At 38.1% G+C, this 20,565-nt stretch overlaps 1 protein-coding gene across 1 annotated transcript in view; it reads right to left on the bottom strand.

The window, feature by feature from the left end:
- VPS8 (VPS8 subunit of CORVET complex) overlaps positions 1–20,565 on the bottom strand; it is a 235,378-nt gene that overhangs the window by 139,557 nt on the left and 75,256 nt on the right. The window contains exon 21 of the mRNA XM_084872527.1: positions 2,397–2,443. Within this exon, the coding sequence (XP_084728653.1) occupies positions 2,397–2,443 (47 nt within the window). The remainder of the gene's footprint in view (positions 1–2,396; positions 2,444–20,565) is intronic.

Below are 20,565 nucleotides of genomic sequence, written 5' to 3'. Positions count from 1 at the left end.
CAAATGAACTTTAAGAAAGTATGTTCAAAATGCTCTGTTTTTGTATACAAACATCACAAATTGTAAAGATTTCCTTTAAAAGGGCATGGTTTAATTGTGGTGATGGTTGCACAACTCTATGACTATATTAAAAACCACTGAAGTGTATATTTAAAAAGGTGAATTTTACAGTACGTGAATTATATCTCAATAGAGTGTCATAAAATTAGAGGCACCTTTCCCCCCATGGTTTTGGTGTTTAAAATTTTAACATGCAATTATTAAAAATCCTATATAATAAAAGGATAATATGCAAATTGACCCTAACAGCAAAATAACCAGAATGACCTCTCAACCAGTCACCATAAGGCACATTGACCACCTCTTGGTCCCTTTCCCCGGCCAACAGGCTCCCATCGCCCAATGGCAAAGGGGGAACAGAAGGTGGGTGGCGGCAGGGGGTGGGGCTGACTGCAGGCAACTGGGGAAGATGGCCCTGATCAAAGCCAGGCCTAGGGACTATACCTGTGCATGAATTTCATGGGCCACGCCTCTAGTAAATAAATAAAACAGCATGCAAAACATCCAATTCCTCAACCATGCTTGATAATTAAAATCTTTCTTTTTTTCAAACAATGATCCTGATGTTGAACAAGACGGAACAAATGCCCTGGCTATCGAAATACCACTTCAGGTTCCCTTTAGATTTAACCAATTAACTGCCATGCATCCAAAATGGAAACCATCCCCACATGCCACGATAATTTGAATTTAATTTAAAAAATCAATTTGCAATGATATTATAAAAATAAATATATTACTCACAATTCGGGTGTTCTTGAATATTTTCAGCTGAAAATTCTCACAAAAACTGATTTTAAAGTTGGTCAGAGTTGCCACTTAGGGAAAACATTGTTTTTTTATAGACACGTGTGGCATGTGAGGAAGGTCCACTGCTTGTGCATACAGACGTTTATGGCATATAATGGGTTAACATAAATCATTTTAGTTCATATACTATATAATAAAGAGGTAATAGGGAAATTGACCATCACACCCTCACACAAGATGGCTGCCCCCATGTGGTCACAAGATGGCCACCAAAAGATGGCCAGCAGGGGAGAGCAGTTGGGGGCAATCAGGCCAGCAGGGGAGGGCAGTTGGGAGAGACCTAGTTGGCAGGGGAGAGCAGTGTGGGCGACTAGACCTGCAGGAGAGGGCAGTTAGGAGTGACCAGGCTGGCAGGGGAGGGCAGTTAGGGGCAACAAGGCCAGCAGGGGAGGGCAGTTGAGGGTGACCAGGCTGGCAGGGGAGGGCAATTGGGGGCAATAGGGCTAGCAGGGGAGCAGTTAGGAGTCAATCAAGGTGGCAGGGAGTGGTTAGGGGGTGATCAGGCTGGCAGGCAGAAGCAGGGGCAATCAGGAGGCAGGCAGGTGAGCGGTTGGGAGCCAGCAGTCCTGGATTGTGAGAGGGACATCACTCATTTGTGGAATTTAATGAACAACATAAACTGATGAGTAAAAATAGAGCCAGAGACATAGAAGCATCGAACAGACCATCAAACTTCAGAGGGAAGGCAGGGGAGGGGGGAAAGGGAAGAGATCATCCAAAGGACTTGTATGCATGCATATACACATAACCAATGGACACAGACACTAGTGGGGGGTGAGGGCATGTGCTGAGGTTGGGGTGGGAATGGCCAGGAAGAGGTCAATGAAGAAAAAAGGAGACATATATAATACTATATGTAATACTTTAAACAATAAAGAATTTTTTTTAAAGGAAATTGTGGAACAGAGACCAAATTATGAAAGTAAAAGTACACAGGTCTTCAAAAACAATTTCTGATTGTCATTTCTGATTTTAAAGAATTAATGAAAAGCTAAATATTAACCAAAAAAAGATGTGCATAACACATTGACTGGAATGCCATACAGAGAAAAAAATAGTGTGATTCCTGCCATAAAAAGGACTGTACAATATAAAAGAATTCTTAAGTATAAATGGGTCTCCCATGAGTCTCTCATTCCTCTAGTAGGAAAAGAGAACTCAGAGGGGATATTAGCGCCCACCCCAGCAATGGACTGCAAATTATAAAAGAATCAAATTTCTGCAAATTAAATTTTAAGCCTGACCAGTGCATCTCAGTGGTTGAGCGTCGACCTATGAACCAGGGCACATGCCTGGGTTGCAGCTCGATCCCCAGTGGGAAGCATGCAGAAGGCAGCCAATCAATGATTTTCTCTCATTATTGATGTTTCCATCTCTCTCCTTCTCCATTCCTCTCTGAAATCAATAAAAATGTATTAAAACAATTTTTAAACCTATCCAGTCAAATTCATACCAGGAAATTATAATATAAGAAAGAGGCAACCTGAGTTCAAAATAACTGAATCTGACATGCAATGTACACTCACTTTCGCTGTAGCAGAAGGCAGTAATCGACTATGACAGGCACCATATCCTGCAGGAAAACCATAAAGAAAGCATTAGCATCATGTATTTGTCCAATGCCTCTCTGGTTAGACACAACATAAAATGAAAGTGGTCTGTTTAAGACTTCTGGGAGAATATAACTCTATACCATGTTTTTTGGTAAACAATTTGGCACTATGTGTCAAAAGTCGTAAGAATGTGAAAACACTTTTACACAATAATTCTATCTAGAAATGTATCCTAATACTTTTAAGGAGAAAAAAAATGTAATGCTGTAAGGTACTCACTTCTGTACAGAGACAGGAGAAGGAGGACAGGAGGAAGAAATCAGAATTAAACAGACTACATGGGAATATAATACAGTAAATTTGCTGTTTAAATAAAACATTATGTAGATATTACAAGTTTATAAAGAGTTTACAATAACCTTCTGATTGCCATTAGGTTAAAAATGTGTATTTATGTCACAATTTTGTAAATTTGCAAAGAAAAAAAATAGAATAAAATATATCAAATGATAATAGGATATAACTGGTCCCGTTGGTAGTTCAGGTAATGAAGGTTGTCCATATTTTGTTATAATCTTCCAAACTAGGTATTTTAAGTTATCTTAACTTCCCAGTTTCATAATATTTTGATTTTTTAAATTCATCATGTATAGATTCATATTGAGTGAATAGCAACCCATAATTTGCCTTTTTAAGAGAAACAGTTTGAGGGAGAAACATCTTATTATGACTGAAAATTGTCACAAAACCAAGCATCAGATTTCAGCACTACTCTTTCATTTTCTGCTGGCTGCATAGAAATGGCTTTCTTTTTAAAAAATCCTAGAAGGCCTGGGTTATTAGAGGGGGGGAAAAACATCAGGCAGGAAAGGGCACTATGTGAATAAAATGCTATATGCTAGCACTTGTTTGACAAAAAAAGAAAACTGAGAAACGCTTATTTGAGAGTAATATCAGATAAGGGAGCTATGATCCTGGAAGGATTATAGGGCTATTCCTAACCCACCTATCTGCCCCCTTTAATCATCAATATTCTTCACAGTTACATTCAAAATCCTATTTAGATTTTTCAAAAACAGAACTAAAAATCATACATTTAAAAAGTGTTAAAGCTTTATCAAATTTCAACCCTGAACAAGAACACAGTGGGCCAGATAACTTCCAGGGAGAGGGGGGAGGGAGGAGAATCTCCCTAGAAATGCTGAGGAAAATTTAAAAGTACAGTTGAACTCCCAAAACCGGGTCTAAAAGTGAAAAGGGAACTGAAAACCCAAGCTATAAGCCCTGAGCTGTCAACTTAGACTGTCCTATAAATGCTGGGGTCACATAAGAGCTTGTGATTTAATTTCAAAAAGAAGCTGAGGTCTTAGATTCTTGGACATAAAAAAATTGAAGAACTGGCTAAAACCAGGATTCTTGAAGCTACATCCTTTGTGAAAGAAAATTGGGGCAGGAGTGGGGGGTGGGGGGGTGGGGGTGGGGGGATGCTCAGAGCAGGATCTGCCTGCAGACAAAGGAAGATGGCAGGAAAGATTGTGTGTCTCAGCCTGGACTCAGTGGGAATGAATTTGTCTTCTCCAAGAAAAAATCAAGACCTTACCTGCAGGTAGATTTGGGATTTGAATTTACACTATCACCTTAGTATGGGACAATCAAGACAGGAAATTAACACAAAATTTACCCTTAAAAAGGATACTCCTGAGGCACTTGAAAGAAGCAAATTCAGAATCTCTCCAGAGAAAGAGCTTACCACAGGTAAAATAAGGCCTACTGATCAAGCCCCACTGAAAATGCACTCAAAATAAAAACTTAAAGCACCTCATGAAAAAATGCATTATGAGTGAATATCAGCAGAACTACAAACTGCATAGGTAAATGACTGAAATTTCATATATAATCATCAGGTAGAAATTATTAAAGTATGTTTTTAAATTATTAAATATATAAAATAAGGAATTATGTGCCTAGCCTGATACTTAGTACTAAGGATATACTACAGGGAGCATAGAGAGTGACACCATCAGATTAATAGCTTGAGATCAGGTTGGTGATTTTATGAGAAGAACTGGAAAAACAAGACTGAAGATGGAAGGCTCTACAGTAGTCAAAGAAAGAAACAAGGGGCGAAACTAAGTAGTGAAAACAGACATAAAACAGTGCAAACAGAACTAAGAACTATTTATAAAGTAAGCTACAGAGCTTGGTGACAACTTGCTTGTGGGTAGAAGGCACAGGGAGAAGTCTACTAGTATAGTAACTCCCAAATTTCTATTTTAAGGATGGTTGACTGACAATGTCATAAAATAAGAAATATGGGAGGAGGTGTCAGAAGGAAAAAGGTAAGTGTAGTTTTGGGCTATAGTATAATAGATTTGAGGAACATCCTTGTTTAGATATTGAATAATAAGAAATTGGACATAGTAATCAGAAACATCTGAGTTAGAATTATAGATTTTTAAGTCATGAGAGGAAACAATCTATATACCAGTAAATCAAACTATCCACAATAAACAGAAATAAAAATCAACAGACAATGAAGTATATCACAAGGAAAACCAATATTTATGATATGGTCAGAGGATGAAAAGAAAATCCAACACAGATACAATCACAGAGGTTTAAAAATCAGAAGAACACATATCTACAGGATACATAATTTCAAAAAGGAGTGATTATCATATTTAAAAGAACACTAAGGATGAGTAAGATATGAAAAGCGTTTATTGGATTTAGCAATTAAGATATCATTGATATGTTTAATAAAAAGATGGATTTTTTTTTTTCTTGATTAATGGTAAGTACAGTGATGGATGAGATCCAGCAGGCAGAGAATTAAGTGGTGAGTGAGTATTTTTTTTTGGGGGGGGGGCGGGGGGGAGGCAGAGAGTGAGAGAGGGAAAGAGGGAGAAGACTGGAGAGGGAGAGAGGAGTGTGGTATGAGGGAGGGAGAGTAGGAGGGAGTCAGAAAGAAAAAGAACTGGAATCCCTGAATAAGAAAACCAAAACAATGGAACAAAATGAATAATAGTTCAAGATAATTCAAGAAAACTTCCCCGGGGGGGGGGGGGGGGGGGGGGGGAAGAGACACATAAATCTATATATTGAAAGGGCACATCATATGCCAGAAAAAAAAAAATAGCCTAGAATGATTTCACAGAAAGACTCAATGCAGTAAAATTACTGGATTCTAAAAATTAAGAAACAGGCAGGAAAAGAGATTAATCAATTTTAAAAACGGAAAGAAAAAAAATCTGGCTAGCCTCCTATCTCCCCTCAGTGGCATTTAATGCCAGATAATAGAGCAATATTTTCAAGATCTTTAAGGGAAGCCAAAATGTTTTCCACTATGAAAGCTAGAGACCTACAATTTGAAGATGCAACAACTCAAAGAATATTGTTCTCATGAGCCTTTCTTGAAGAAACCGCTTCAGCAACCAAGAAATGACTAGGGAAACTCTAGCAAAAGCACTGGTGATGAGCATGAACTGTATTTAACTACAAAAGTAAGCCTAAAATACACTCTGACAATGAGGAAAAGATTTATATTAAGACAAACTGGGAGGAAAAAGAGAAAGGGAGCTGGGAGAGGTAGAAAAGATTCATTGGTTTCATTTGTAAATGGATAGTTAAAAGATATCCTTTAAAGCTCACAAAATTAGAACTAGAAACACGTTTAACATTATAAAAGTAAATACTAAGATAACTTAAAATCTAGTAATGGAGGAGGGGTTAACGAGGAAGAAGGAAAATAAGACATGCTAATTTTTATCATAGCAAGGAACAATGTCCAAGGAAATAGAGTCAAGGGTACTATATAATGCTATAATGATAAAGGTATTCCTTGGAATTAAATACACATTCCTAAATATCGGTAGTACATGAACAAATAAAAATAAAGCAATAAAAGCCTTTCTTAAAAGAAATAAAAATATTTGGCTTACCTCAGAGATATTCAGATTGAAATTTGAAAAAGCAAAACTCTGAAATCTCAAAGGGCAAATCCTCAATGCTATTGTGAACAATGGCAAAAAAAAAAAAAAAAAGAAAAAAAAATGGGGGGGGGGGGGCAGGGAGGTGCTCTGTAATAAATCTAACTGACAGTAACCTGACAGGGTGATCGTATTATAAATTCCTAACTGCTCAGGTCATGGTAGGTAGTCATGCCCAACCCTATAAAAGGTTTATTTTTACATTAAGCAAGCCCTATACATTGTTTTTGTGCATCTAGGTTAACATTCCTTTGAAGTGTCTCTTTTTTGAACCTCTTAGAAACATAACCACCCACAATGGAGCATATACCCTTGTTAACAATCCTATAATCCAATCGTGGCAATATCCCCACCTTGCTTTTTCCCCGCCAGCATTTAATCTTCCTTACTCTCCTTTTCCCCAAATGTATAAAAGGAACTGCAAAACTGCCATTCTCTTCAGCACTTGAGATCTTGCTTCCCAGCATGGCATTAATTGGGCTCAAATAAATGCTTATAAAAGTTCTCAGGTTTCTTATGTTGACACCATGTTGTAAATAAGAAACAAATAACAAGAGATCCAGAAAGACTGAAAATAGAATGATAGACAAAAAGTATACCATGAAAGGAATACAAGGGATTGTGATCTTTCTATCAGATAAAGTAGGATTCAGATTATAAGGGCTAATAGGTCATGATAAAGATAAATTTCCTATTTCTATATGCCAAATTTGTATACAGTATGTACTAAATTATATAATACCAATATTCATAAAGCAGATGATAGAAGGAAAAACAGAGAAAATAAGAGCACTTTATTTCTCCCAAATAATGAGGAATTGGGTGCACAAAAATGGGTAAAGGTTTGGAATATCTAACAATTTTTTAAATCTGATTGATAAACTATTTTCTATGAAAACACACCAAGTATTATATTTCAAGTGTTCATGGAACACCAATGAAAACTGGCTATATACTGGGCCACAAAGAAAATCTAAATAAACTTCAAAATGTAGAATTAGTATACAAAACATTATCTAATCACAACACCAGAAAACCAGAAAGTAATCACATATCATAAGATACTCTTTCCACTTAAAAATAAATAAAAACTTTCTCAAATTCTTCAGAGATGGAATACCAATTAAGATTGAAGATTATATACAAAGATAATAATGAGAGTGGTATATAGTGAACTAATAGTCGTAAATAAGCCTATAAATTGACATTATCCAACAGCAACAGAATATACATTTTTCTCAAGTATATAGAATACTTACTAAAATGGGTAATATATTTTAGATCATAAAACAAGTCTTAAATTTAAAAAGATTCAAGTCATCCCTGGCTGGTGTGGCTCAGTTGGTTGAGTGGCATCCTGTGCACCAAAGGATCTCGGTTTGAGTCCCAGTCAGGGCACATACACAGGCTGTGGGTTTAATTGTCATATGTGACACAGACAGGAGGCAACCGACTGATGTTTCTCTCTCACAATAATGTTTCTCTCTTTCTACATTTGGGAAAAAAGAGAGAGCAAGGAAGATTAAATGCAGGTGGGAAAAAAGCAAGGTGGGGATATCGCCATGATTGGATTATCAATTTAAGATCAATTTAAAAAATATATTCACCTGACCAGTGTGGCTCAGTGGTTGAACACTGACCTATGAAACAGAAGATCATGGTTCAATTCCTGGTCAGGGCACATGCACAGATTTTGGGCTCAATCCCCAGTAGGGGGTAAGCAGGGGGCAGCTGGTCAATGATTCTCTTTCATCATGATATTTCTCTCTCTCTCCATTCCTCTCTGAAATCAATAAAGATATCCAAAAAGATTCAAGTCATACAAAGTATGTTCTCTGCCCACAACAGAATTAAATTAGAAATTAACAAAATAAAGAATCAGAGATGACATCAATATAGATTATTCAGATATAAAAAGAATTTAAAAAGTCATAACAAACTTTTTGCCAATAAATTTGAAAAATTGAATGAAATGTCCAAATTTCTTTAAAAAATAGAAAATACCAAAGCTCATGCAAGAAGAAAGAAAAGGTACTATATTAAATAAATTGCATTTGTAGTTAAACACCTTCCTACAAAGAAAACTCAAGGCCTTGATACTTTCAATGATGAATTCTACCAAACATTTAAGGAAGAAACAATACCAAATCTACATAAACTTCCATAAAATTTAAGAATTCACAACTACTTATATAAGACTAACATTAGTCTGATACTAAAACCATACAAATATATTACAAGAAAAGACAACAAATCATCAATCTTCATGAACACAGATGGTCACACACACACACACACACACACAAAGAGTATATATACATTATAAAGAGTGTTTATTCCCAAGAATGCAGGGTTTTTAACATTCAAAAAGTAATCATGAACAAGTGGGATTTATTTCAGGGACACAGGACAGTTCATTATTCAAAAATCAATCAACATAATACACCACATTAACAAAAGAAAGGATTAAAGTCATATAATCTTCTGAATACAGAAAATGTACTTGATAAAATACAACATCCATTTATGAGTAAAACACTCAATAAAATAGGAATAGAAGTACCTCAACATAATAAAGGCCATATATGATAAACCCTCAGCCAATATCATACTTAATGGTGAAAATCGGAAAGCTTTTCTCCTAAAATCTGGAACAAGACAAGGATGTCCCCTCTCACAACTCCTACCCACTGGAAGTTCTAGCCAGAGCAAGAAGGCAAGTGAAACAAATAAAAGCATCCAAATAGGAAAGCAAGAAGTCAAACTCATTTTTTGTGGACAACATGATGCTGTACATAGAAAACACTGAAGACTCTACCAAAAAACTGAAATAATACTGGAAATAATAAGCAAATAGTCAAATTGGGATACAAATTCAATGTGCAAAAATCCATTGCCTTCCTATATACCAACAACAAAACTTCAGAAAAAGAAATGGAGATAAAACAATTCCTTTTGCAATAGCAATCAAAAGAATGAAATACCTAGGAATAAACTTAACAAAGAATGTGAAATACCTATATACTGAAAATTACAAAACAGTATTAAAAGAGATTGAAAAAGATACAATGAAATGGAAAAATACCCCATGTTCATGGATTGGAAGAACCAACATAGTTAAAATGGCCATTTTACCCAAAGCAATATACAGATTTAATGCAATCCCCATCAAAATCCCAATGTCATTTTTTAAAGAAATAGAATGAGAAATCATCAGATTTGTATGAAACCACAAAAGAACCAGAATAGCCAAAGCAATCCTGAAAAAAAAGAATGAAGCTGGAGGTATCACACTACCTGACTTGAAAATATACTATAGAGCTATGATAATCAAAACAGCATGGTATTGGCAGAGAAACAAATACACATATCAAGAAACAGAATAGAGAGCCCAACTATAAAACCACACATATGGACAGATAATTTTCGACAAAGGAGTCAGAAATGCACATTGGAGTAAAGAGAGTCTCTTCAATAAATGATGCTTGGAAAACTGGAAAGTGACATGCAAACGAATTAAACTGGATTGCAGTTTGTCCCCATATACAAAAATTAATTCAAAATGGGTCAAAGACCTAAGCATAAGACCCAAAACTGTAAGTTACATAGAAGAAAATATAAGTAGCAAACTTATGGACCTGAGTGGTAGAGAACATTTTATGGACTTGACCCCAAAGGCAAGAGGGGGTAAAGGCAAAAATAAATGAATGGGACTATATCAAACTGAAGAGCTTTTGCACAGAAAAAAAAAAAAAAAAAAAAAAAAAAAGGACAACAAAACAAACAGGCAGCCAACCAGATGGGTGATGATATTTGCAAACAATAGCTCTGACAAAGGTTTAATTTCCAAAATATATATATAAAGAACTTGTAAAACTCAACATCAAACAAATAAACAATCCAATCAAAAAGTGGGCAGAGGACCTGAAAATATACCTCTCCCAAGAAGACATACAAACAGATATATGAAAAGATGTTCAATCTCACTGGCAATCAGGGAAATGCAAATCAAAACTATAATGAGATACCACCTTATACCAGTTAGAGTGGCCATTATCAACAAGACAGTGTTGGAGAGGTTGTGGGGAAAAAAGGGAATCCCCATTCAATGCTGGTGGGAATGTAGACTGATACAACCACCATGGAAAGCAGTCTGGTGATTCCTCAAAAAAATTAAAAATAGAGCTACCATATAAACCAACAACCCCACTCCTGGTTATATACCCAAAAAACTCAAAATAATTTATATGCAAAGATATAAGCACCCCTATGTTCACTGCAGCATTATTCATGGTAGCCAAGAGTTGGAAACCGCCAAAGTGCCCTATGATAGAAAACTGGTTAAAAAAGATGTGGGATATATACCCAAGAGTACTACACAGCCAGAAGAAAGGATGAAATAGCGTCATTTACAACAACATGGATGGATGGAACTTGAGAACATTATGTGAAGTGAAGTAAGTCAGATAGAAAAAGCTAAGAACTATGATTTCACTCATATGAGGAGTATAAACTGAAACTTACAAACACAAACATCAGTGTGCTGGTTGCCAGAAAAGGGGGGTGTGGGGAGAAAGCTGTCCTAATATGAGGTGACAGAAGAAGATTTGACTTTGGATGGTGGGCACATGGTGCTATATACAGATGTTGTAATTTAATAATCCATACATGAAACCTGTATCTTCATGTTGACTAATGTCACTCCAATAAAATTTAATTTAAAAAATCAACAATATAATTCATAATATTAACAAATGAAAAAGAAAAATCATATGATCATCTCTATGGATACAAAAAAAGAATTTGACCAAAGCCAACAACATTTGCTCCTAAAAAAAAAATCTTAGGAACTCAAGAATAAAAGAAAAAGTTCTCAAACTGATAAAGCGCATCTTTGAAAACCAACAGTGAGCATAATATTTCTATAAATCAAAGACTGAATACTTTCCCAGGAGCACTGAGAGAAATAAGGATGTCAATTCTCACCATTTCTATTCAACATCATACTGGAGGCCATACTGGAGCCAGTGTAATAAGACAAGAAAGAGGACTAAAAGATATCAAGACTAGAAAAGAAGTAATAATTTTGTCTTTATTCACAGACAACATGAATATTTATGCAGAACATTTGATGAAAAATACAAAAAAATTGCTAGAACTAATAAGTGAGGTTAGCAAGATTGCAGGACAGAAAATTAATATACTAAAATCAACTGTATTCATGAACAAGCTCGAAGTAAAAATGTTGTTTACAATAAAATCAACAAATAAAGGAATATTATACAACTCCAAAAAAGGGCGTTCTTGGCATTTTCTATGAACCAATATAAAAGGATCTCTAAGATATATTAAGCGGAAGAAACAAAGTACAAAATCACAAATATAGTTTTCTGTCATTTGTGTTAAACAAGAAAGACTTATGATATGTGGGTAGGCAAATATATATATATGTGCTTCTATTTATGTAAAGAAAATCTGGAAATATACTTAAAAACTTAGTAACAATGGTGATAAGCAGATGGGAACTGAGCAGATGGCATTAAGGGTAGGAGGGAGAGTTTTCACTATATACTTTTTATACTTTTTGATTTTTGAATCATATGAATGTATAACTGATCCAAAAATTAATTTAATGTTTTAAAAAGAATGGAAGCCAGAATATAACTATGTACAGTTTATCTCAATTCTATAGAAATATAACTGGCTAGGACTTATAAACAAGGATATACTCCAAAGCACTGGTGAAATTCAACCATCCTATATAATAAAAGCCTAATATGCAAATTGACCAAACAGCAGAACAACTGGTGGATTGACCAGTCGCTATGACATACACTGACCACCAGGAAGCTCAACACAGGAGCTGCCCCCAGCCAACAGGCTCCAGGCCAGCCAAGGCAGGTACCAGTGGGGGGCCCCTAATCACCCCGCTGGTGGCCCCACAAAGGAAGGTGACTGGCAGTGGGGAGGGGGGGTGGAGGCAGGGCCAGCTAGTGAGCAGGCAGCACCACCCCCCCTAAACCCTCTGGTCATCTCCAAGGCAGGTGCCAGTGCCCCCCCCCTCCCCAGATTGCCCCACAAGTTGGCCCCGATTGCCAGCCAGGCCTAGGGACCCTACCTGTGCATGAATTTCATGCACGGGGCCTCTGGTACGTATATAAAGCACCTACTATGGACCTGGCACATTGCTAGGTGCTAGTGATACGTATTTAACAAAACAGACATATTTCATTGTCTGGTACAAAGATTTTTAAAAAGTAGTACCAATAGTGTATGATAAAGGTTAAGAGAGAAGAATTATGAAGTGCCATTTATATAACATTCTTTAAAACAACAAAATGATAAAATGGAGGACTATGAGTAGTTGCCAGGACCTAGGAGAAGGTGGGAGCAGAAAGAAAGTGGGTGTGGCTATAAAAGGGCAAAATGAGGGGCTTGTGTGGTGATGAAAATGCTCCGTATCTTTACTATCCTGGTTATGCAATTATACTACAGTTTTGCAAGATGTTCCCATTAGGGAAAATCAAGTTAAGGGTACAAAAGGATATATTTGTATTCTTTTTTTACAGCTGAATGTACAATTACCCCCAAATGAAGATTTCTCATTAAAAAAAAGATACACGCAATCCTCATGCCTGCCCCTAACTGTTCATAACTCACTTAAATAAGGCTACTCAGAATTCAAGATGGCTGCACAGGTAAACACCTAGCCACAGCCACACACAACAATTTCAATAAAATACAACTAAAATATAAAATGGACATTACCCAGAACTACAGGAAAGTCGACTGACTGGAAATTCTACAACGAGAAGCAAGGAGAAAACCAGAAGGAAGAGCAGAGGAGCTTTAAAAACCTAAGGTACGGAGACACGCGGCGCACGCAGAGAGGACGGAGCCGGAGAGGAGGAAGGCTGAGTGCCTGGCAGGCGTTCCCTATCGGGAAGGAGATAAAAGCTCCAACTGTGCTGGGCCCCAGTTCTGACTGCTCTGAACCCCAGTTCTAGGCCAGACCCCGGGAACCCAGGCTCAAACAGAGGGAGCTGGGCTGTAAGGCAGAACCCCGGGGGAGCGGCGAAAGGTCACAGAGGCGCGCACATTGTGTGCAGAGAAGGGATGGTTGGCTGTGCCGTGGGATTGCCCTGGCGGGAAGGAGACAGGGGCTCCAGACTGCTCTGAACGCCACCTCCAACTCCACTTCCAACTGAACTGAACCCCAATACCGGGCTCATTGGCGGAGAGCCTAGACTGTTTGGTAGCAGGCGAAAATCGAGGGCACTTTTCTCTCAGAGGCGCTTGCAACGAGTACTGAAGGACCCTGAGACTCAGGAACCGCATAGGGCGGGGCTGACGGAAGCCAAAGCTGTAGGCTCCACCCTGAAACCCCCGCCCCATCAGGGAAGCTGCGAAAATGCCGAGATGAAATAGATCACAAACGAAAGTAATGGAGGACAAAAAGCGACTGGATATAGAGTTCAAATCTACGCTTATAAGGTTTTTCAAGAATTTCCTAGAAAAGATCGATAAGACCTATGAGGATATGAAAAGGGATCAACTAGAATTAATAAGGAATCAACAAGAAATCATAAGGAATCAACAAGAAATAAAGAATACACTGTCTGAAATAAAAAATATTATACAGAGTCCTAAAAACAGAATGGAAGATCGCAAGAATCAAGTCAAAGATTTGGAACATAAAGAGCCAGAAGACACTCCTCCGCAGAAGCTAGAAGGCAAGAGAATACAGAAAATTGAAGATTATGTAAGAAACCTCTGGGACAACTTCAAGCGAACCAACATCAGAATTATGGGGGTCCCAGAAGATGAGGGAAAGCAAGATATCAAAAACATACTGAAAGAAATAGTGACAGAAAACTTCCCCCACCTGGTGAATTAGACTTACAAGTCCAGGAAGCACACAGAACTCCAAACAAAAGGAATCCAAAGAGGACCACACCAAGACAAATCATAATTAAAATCCCAAGAGCAAAAGACAAAGAGAGAATATTAAAAGCAGCAAAAGCAAAGCAGGTAGTTACCTATAAAGGAGCACCTATACTATTGTCAGCTGATTTCTCAACAGAAACCATGCAGGCCAGACGGGAATGGCAAGAAATATTCAAGGTGATGAATAGTAAGAACCTACAGCCAAAGATAATCTATCCAGCAAAGCTATCACTCAGAATCGAAGGTCAGATAAAGAGCTTCACTAATAAAAAAAAAAAGCTAAAGGAGTTCATCACCACCAAACCAGAATTATATGAATTGCTGAAGAGGGTTCTTTCAGAAGAGAAAGTAAATAAAGATAAAAATTATGAACAACAAATACGTAACTAACAACAAGTGAATCTAAAAACCAAGGAAATTAAAAAAAAAATCTGATGAACAATATTAACTGTTGAATATAATAGAATCAGAGGTATGGAAGGGGAGTGAACTGACGATTCTTGGGGAAAAGAGGAGAAGGGGATGTGGGAAGAGACTGAACATAAACTGTGCACCGATGGATGAGGACAATGGGGGGTGAGGAAAGGGCAGAGGGTGGGGTGGGAACCTGGTGGAGGAGAGCAATGGAGGGGGGGGGGGGGAAAGGAACATTTGTAATAATATGAATAATAAAAATTTATTTTAAAAAATTAAAAATAAATAAATAAGGCTACTCAATCCAAATTAACACTTTCAATCTGGCTTCTTAGAGAAACCAAGTCTTTACCAATTTTGAACATTTAAAACCATAAACAAAATATTAAAGCCAAGTCTATTTTCAAGTTTTAAGCCTTCTTTTCTGATTATGAAAAGACAAGATAGACGGTCCAGTGGATAACCCCTGGGGGCAATCTCCTAGACGCCTGGAAATGAGCTAGGTAGGATAGGTAGCTCTCCATCTCGTCAGTGGCAAAGGCTAAACTTGCGCTCAACTTCCCACAGGATCTGCAGACAGAGTTGGGCAGCTGGCATTCCCAGTCAGAACCAGTGCACAACCACCGTGAAGAGCTGGTGCCCAAATTCAGATACCGCCCCCTCCTCACTTAACTCATTTGGAAGGCTGCTCTCACGAGAGCCCTAAAAGAAAGGAGAGTAGAGAAGTCCTCAATCCATCCAGCTAGACCTAGTCTACACATGCCTCTCCATGGAGGGCTGAGAGATTAAACCTTCGTGCAAATTTCCAGCCCTTCTGCCCCTAAGATCAGGCTGTGCTGTGTGCTGCTTGCTAATTGTCCCAAGTCTTTCAATACAAACATAATGAGCAGTGCCTACTTTTAAAATATTCCTCTTGGGCCCTGATTAGAGCATCATTCTGATATGTCAAAGTTCCAGGTGCCATCCCCAGTCAGAGTACATATGAGAATCAACCAATGAACGCATAAATAAGTGGAACTACAAATCAATGTTTCCTTTCTCTCTCTAAATCAATAAATAAAATCTTTAAAAAATAAGTCAAAAATTAGAAAGGAAAAAATATATATATTTCTCTTGGTCTCAAAAGCTTACATGAAGCCCCTGAGAAATGGCTGAATTTTTGGTCTCCAGAATAAAAAATAAAATAATAAAATAAATATATCTCTAATTTCTTCTTCAATGTACATCCCTATAATTGGCCTAAGATGATAACTTTTCTTGCTAGCTATCAGTGTATATTTAAGACTTAATAAAAAGGCAATGTGAATATGTGAATAAAACACTGAGGTGACAGATAGAAAATCTAAATTTAGGCCTGTCAATTGTTTGAGTGACTGAATAGATCCTTTTAGTGCATTGTGACTATTTTACCATCTGCCACCTGAAAGTATAATCTCTGGCTCTCCCTATTTTATAAGCATAATGTGAAAAGAAATGAGATAGTTGATACACATTCCTTGCTTTCTGAAGCAATGGCATTAATTCTAATAATCTATATGGTAAAAATCAATCAGACTATGAAAACTACATTGTTTAAAAATGATTCCAAATTTTAGCAAAGCCCAGTATACACCAAAATAAACATTCATAAACAAAGATAAATGTATATATAATTTATATATATATATACATACATCTCCAAAGGTAGCTGGTATCCCAGTATTAGTACATAAACATGGTGAGTGGCTATATAAACATATAGATCTCTCTGTATATGTATGTATTGTATATGCATGTATTTCTCCTTTTTTTCAGGTATGATGATAAAATAATCTAGGAAACACCTAACTTCCCAGAACCAGCATTTTATGCAAGCCTTGGGGAAAAGACAGTGTGCTGAACACCAACTCAGTTTTCCCTTCCTCAGTTCATCTCAGGAAAGCATGAGTTAGACAAGAAATTCCTACTGCCTCACTCTGTGATCAGCTTTAGTCTCCATCCACTCTTTGGCATGAACTTTCATATAAAAACATACTAACAGCTGCTACAACAGTGGCCTTGAAAGATCTGCTTCCCATGGAAATATAAATGAAGCTGGGAAGAGAGCTTGGTAACAATGCAAGGCTTTTATTTTCAACATCTTTTAAAATAATATTATTTTTCAAATCTCTTTAGCCTGACACATGTTAATAAAATGCCTCATATTTACTTATTTACAACTCTACTTTATTTGATAAACAAACATGAGTGTAGAAAGATAATTCAAAATGCATGAAACTGCTTCTCAAGTAATTTAAAGCAAATGGTCCACAGACAACATCCTGAGAAACACTGATACAGAAATAAGAATACTGCGAAGAATCCTAACATTTACTGGTTACTAGAAGAGGAAGAATGAACAGAGAAAGTCAGTAAGTAGTGAGAGAGATGGAAAAAACCCCACAAAACTTGAGAAGAAATCCTGCCTCAAAAACAAAGCATCACACACCAAAATTACAATTAAACTACAGAACAATCACATTCAGAACCGCCTGAAGTCTGGTTAACGGAAATCCTACAACTAGAGAATGAAATAAGAACCACATTGAGACTGGCAGGAGGGGTGGAGGCACGGAACGGGCTGGTCTGACACCTCATGTGGCGGGATATTTTTAATCGGGAGGGAAATTCAGCTGTGGAAGACCCAGTGAGGAGCAAAGGGTCCCAGGCCCACACCAGACTCCTCAGCCCATGGGTTCAGTGCTGGGAAGAGAAGTTCCCATAACTTTGGGCTGTAAAAACCAGTGGGGATTGTGGCTGAGTGACGCAGAAGCTTGCTGGAATCCCAGGCATTCCTCTTAAAGGGCTGGCTCACAGACTTACTTGGACTCACTCCCTCTGAGCTCCAGTGCTGGGACAACAGCTTAAAAGGATCCAGGGACATATGGGGAGGAACTGAATTGTCTGGCATCAGGGAAAGAACTGGGGGGCAGCTTTCTCCCAGACAAAAGTGCTGGCAGAGGTGACTGTTCCTTTGATGAGACCTCCCTGCAGCAATGCAGTCAGCACATCTGAGTCTCCATAAACCTGGCCTTCACTCTTTGCCCAGCCTTGGTTAATTCCCTGAGGCCTTACCCCACCCAATTTGCAGCCTCACCCAAGTTGTTTGCAGTGGCCTTTCTATGTGAATGGCCTGGCTTGGCTCAGACTTCAGACTTTCCTAAAATTCTCAAAAAAGCAGCAGCTGGTCTCAGCATGCCCAGTAACTCTTGCTAAGTGGTCCCAGGCTCCACACTAGCAGCAGCACCCTGCCTTGGTTCAGAGCTTTGCCTGGGAATCTCCAAGCCCAACACAAGTAGCAGCCATCTGTAGATCTCTCTGTAGCTCATGCCAGGTGGGCACAGGAAGCAGCTGACTTTGCACCTTCCAGGAGGCCACAGAACCAGTGCACCCAGTGGTCAGCTCCAAATCACACCAAATTACAACCCCACAACATCCACAAGCAACACACTCAAGGGATGGACTCAGTGAGCACCAAAACCCCACTGAAGCAAGTCCTGCTCCATAGGGGTGTTTCCTGCACAGCAGCTCATCTGCTGTAGTCGCAGCTGGACCACATAAGACTATTGGCCTGGGGGTCAATCCTTCCCAGTGAAGCCAACAGCAATCAAGTGTCAACTGCAACAAGACAATGCACACAGTCCCCAAAAGGATGCACCTAGACTACCTAGCTCAGGTGACTGAGGAGGCTGAGCCACTGAGCCCTATAGGACACCTACTGCACAAGGCCACTCTATCAATTTCAGGAGACATTGTAGCTCTATCTGATACATAGAAACAAAACAGGGAAGACATCAAAATGCAGAGACAAAGAAACAGGTCACAAATGAAAGAACAGAAGAAATCCACAGAAAAAGAACTAAGTGAAATGGAAGCAAGCAAACTACCAGAGACAGAGTTCAAAACAATGGTTATAAGGATGCTCAAGGGACTTAATGAGGACTTCAAGGAACTCAGTGAGAACACCCAAAAGGACCAGTTAGAAATGAAGGATACACTAACTGAAATTAAAAATAATTTACAGGAATTGACAGCAGAGGAAGACAAGAATCAAATTAGCGTTTTGGAATATGAGGAAGCAAAAACACCCAATCAGAAGAGCAAAAAGAAAAAAGAATCCAAAAATATGAAAACAGTAAAGAGCCTCTGGGACAACTTCAAGCGTACCAACATTTGTATCACGAGGGTGCCAGGAGAAGAGATGGAGCAACAAATTGAAAACCTAACAAAAAATGACAGAAAAATCTGGTGAAAGAAACAGATATACTAGTACAAGTCCCAAGTGCAGATAATACCAAACAAGAGAAACCCAAAGTGGCCCACACCAAGACACATCATAATTAAAATGCAAACGGTTAAAAACAAAAAGGGAAAAGCAGCAAGAGAAATGCAGTTAGTTACCTACAAGGAAGTGCTCATGTGACTATCAGCTGATTTCTCAACAGAAACTTTGTGGCAAGAAATATTCAAAGTAATAAAAAGCAAGGACCTACAACCAAGATTATTCTACCCAGCAAAGCTGTCATTTAGAATTGAAAGTCAGATAAAGAACTTCACAAATAAGACTTCATTACCACCAAACCAGTATTACATGAAATATTAAAGTGTCTTCCTTAAGAAAAAGAAAAAAATGATTAAAAATATGAATATAATGGCAATACATACATACATACATATCCAACAATAATTGAATCTAAAAATATAAACAAGGAGTCTAATGAACAAAATAAACTGATGAATGAAATAGAACTAGAGGCACAGAAACATGGAACAGATTGATGAATCTCAGAGGGAAGGGGGGGAGTGAGGGGAAGAGATTAACCAAAATACTTAAATGCATATGTACATGTATTATCCATGGACACGGACAATAGGGTGGTGAAGACCTGGGATGGGGCAGGACTCAGGTGAAGGGGGGGCATTTGTAAAAATCTCAACAATAAAAATTTGGGTGGGGGGGGGGGGGGGAGTCAGGGAGGATGAACCATCAATTCCTGCCTAAGTTTCCAGCCTACTGACCTACTCTATAGATTTTAGGCTTGCCAAGGCCCACAGTTATGTGAGCCAAGTCCTTGAAAGAAGATAAATCAGTGTGTGGGTGTGTGTGTGTGTGTGTGTGTGTGTGTGTGTGTGTGCGAGAGCGCATTCTATTGGTTCTGTTTCTCTGAAGAACCGACTGATATAGATGGTCACTGAAATATTAATATTGTAAAGTTGTGGGCAGGGCAGGGAGACACTACAGAATAGAAAGAACAGGATCGAATTAGAAATGGAGCTGATAGGAACTTGGGTGGGGAAAAAAAGAAAAGAAACTTGAATGTATGATACCAGGGAAGCACAATGGACAGACTGTTTCAAGAAGTCATTCACTATGTTGAATGCTAATGAGTATCAGTAAGATGAGAAATAAAAGAGTCCACAGAATTTACAAGGATGGAATGAGAGGAAGATGAGGAAATGGAGACAACTCTTATAAGATGTTTGGCTTTGTAAAGAAGGTACAAACAGGAAGCTTAAGACTATTGGGTATGGCTTGAGGCAAAGTAGGGACTTGTTTGCTTTTTATTATTATTGTTGTTGTTGTTGATGATGATGATGATGATTTCAGAGAGAGGGTGAAACATTATTTGTTGTTCCACTTATTTATGAATTAATTGGTTCATTCTTGTGCCCTGACTAGGGATTGAAACCACAACACTGGCATATTGGGACAATGCTCTAACAAGCTGAACTACAAGCCCAGGGCTGTTTGCTCTTTAACGTTGTTTTAGGAT

Source organism: Pipistrellus hanaki (genome assembly GCF_964339955.1).
Source record: "Pipistrellus hanaki genome assembly, chromosome: 2".
In the NCBI taxonomy this organism is placed as follows: Eukaryota; Metazoa; Chordata; class Mammalia; order Chiroptera; family Vespertilionidae; genus Pipistrellus; species Pipistrellus hanaki.
The sequence above is the reverse complement of the archived record's forward strand: the minus strand, read 5'-3'. Positions and strand labels throughout refer to the sequence as shown.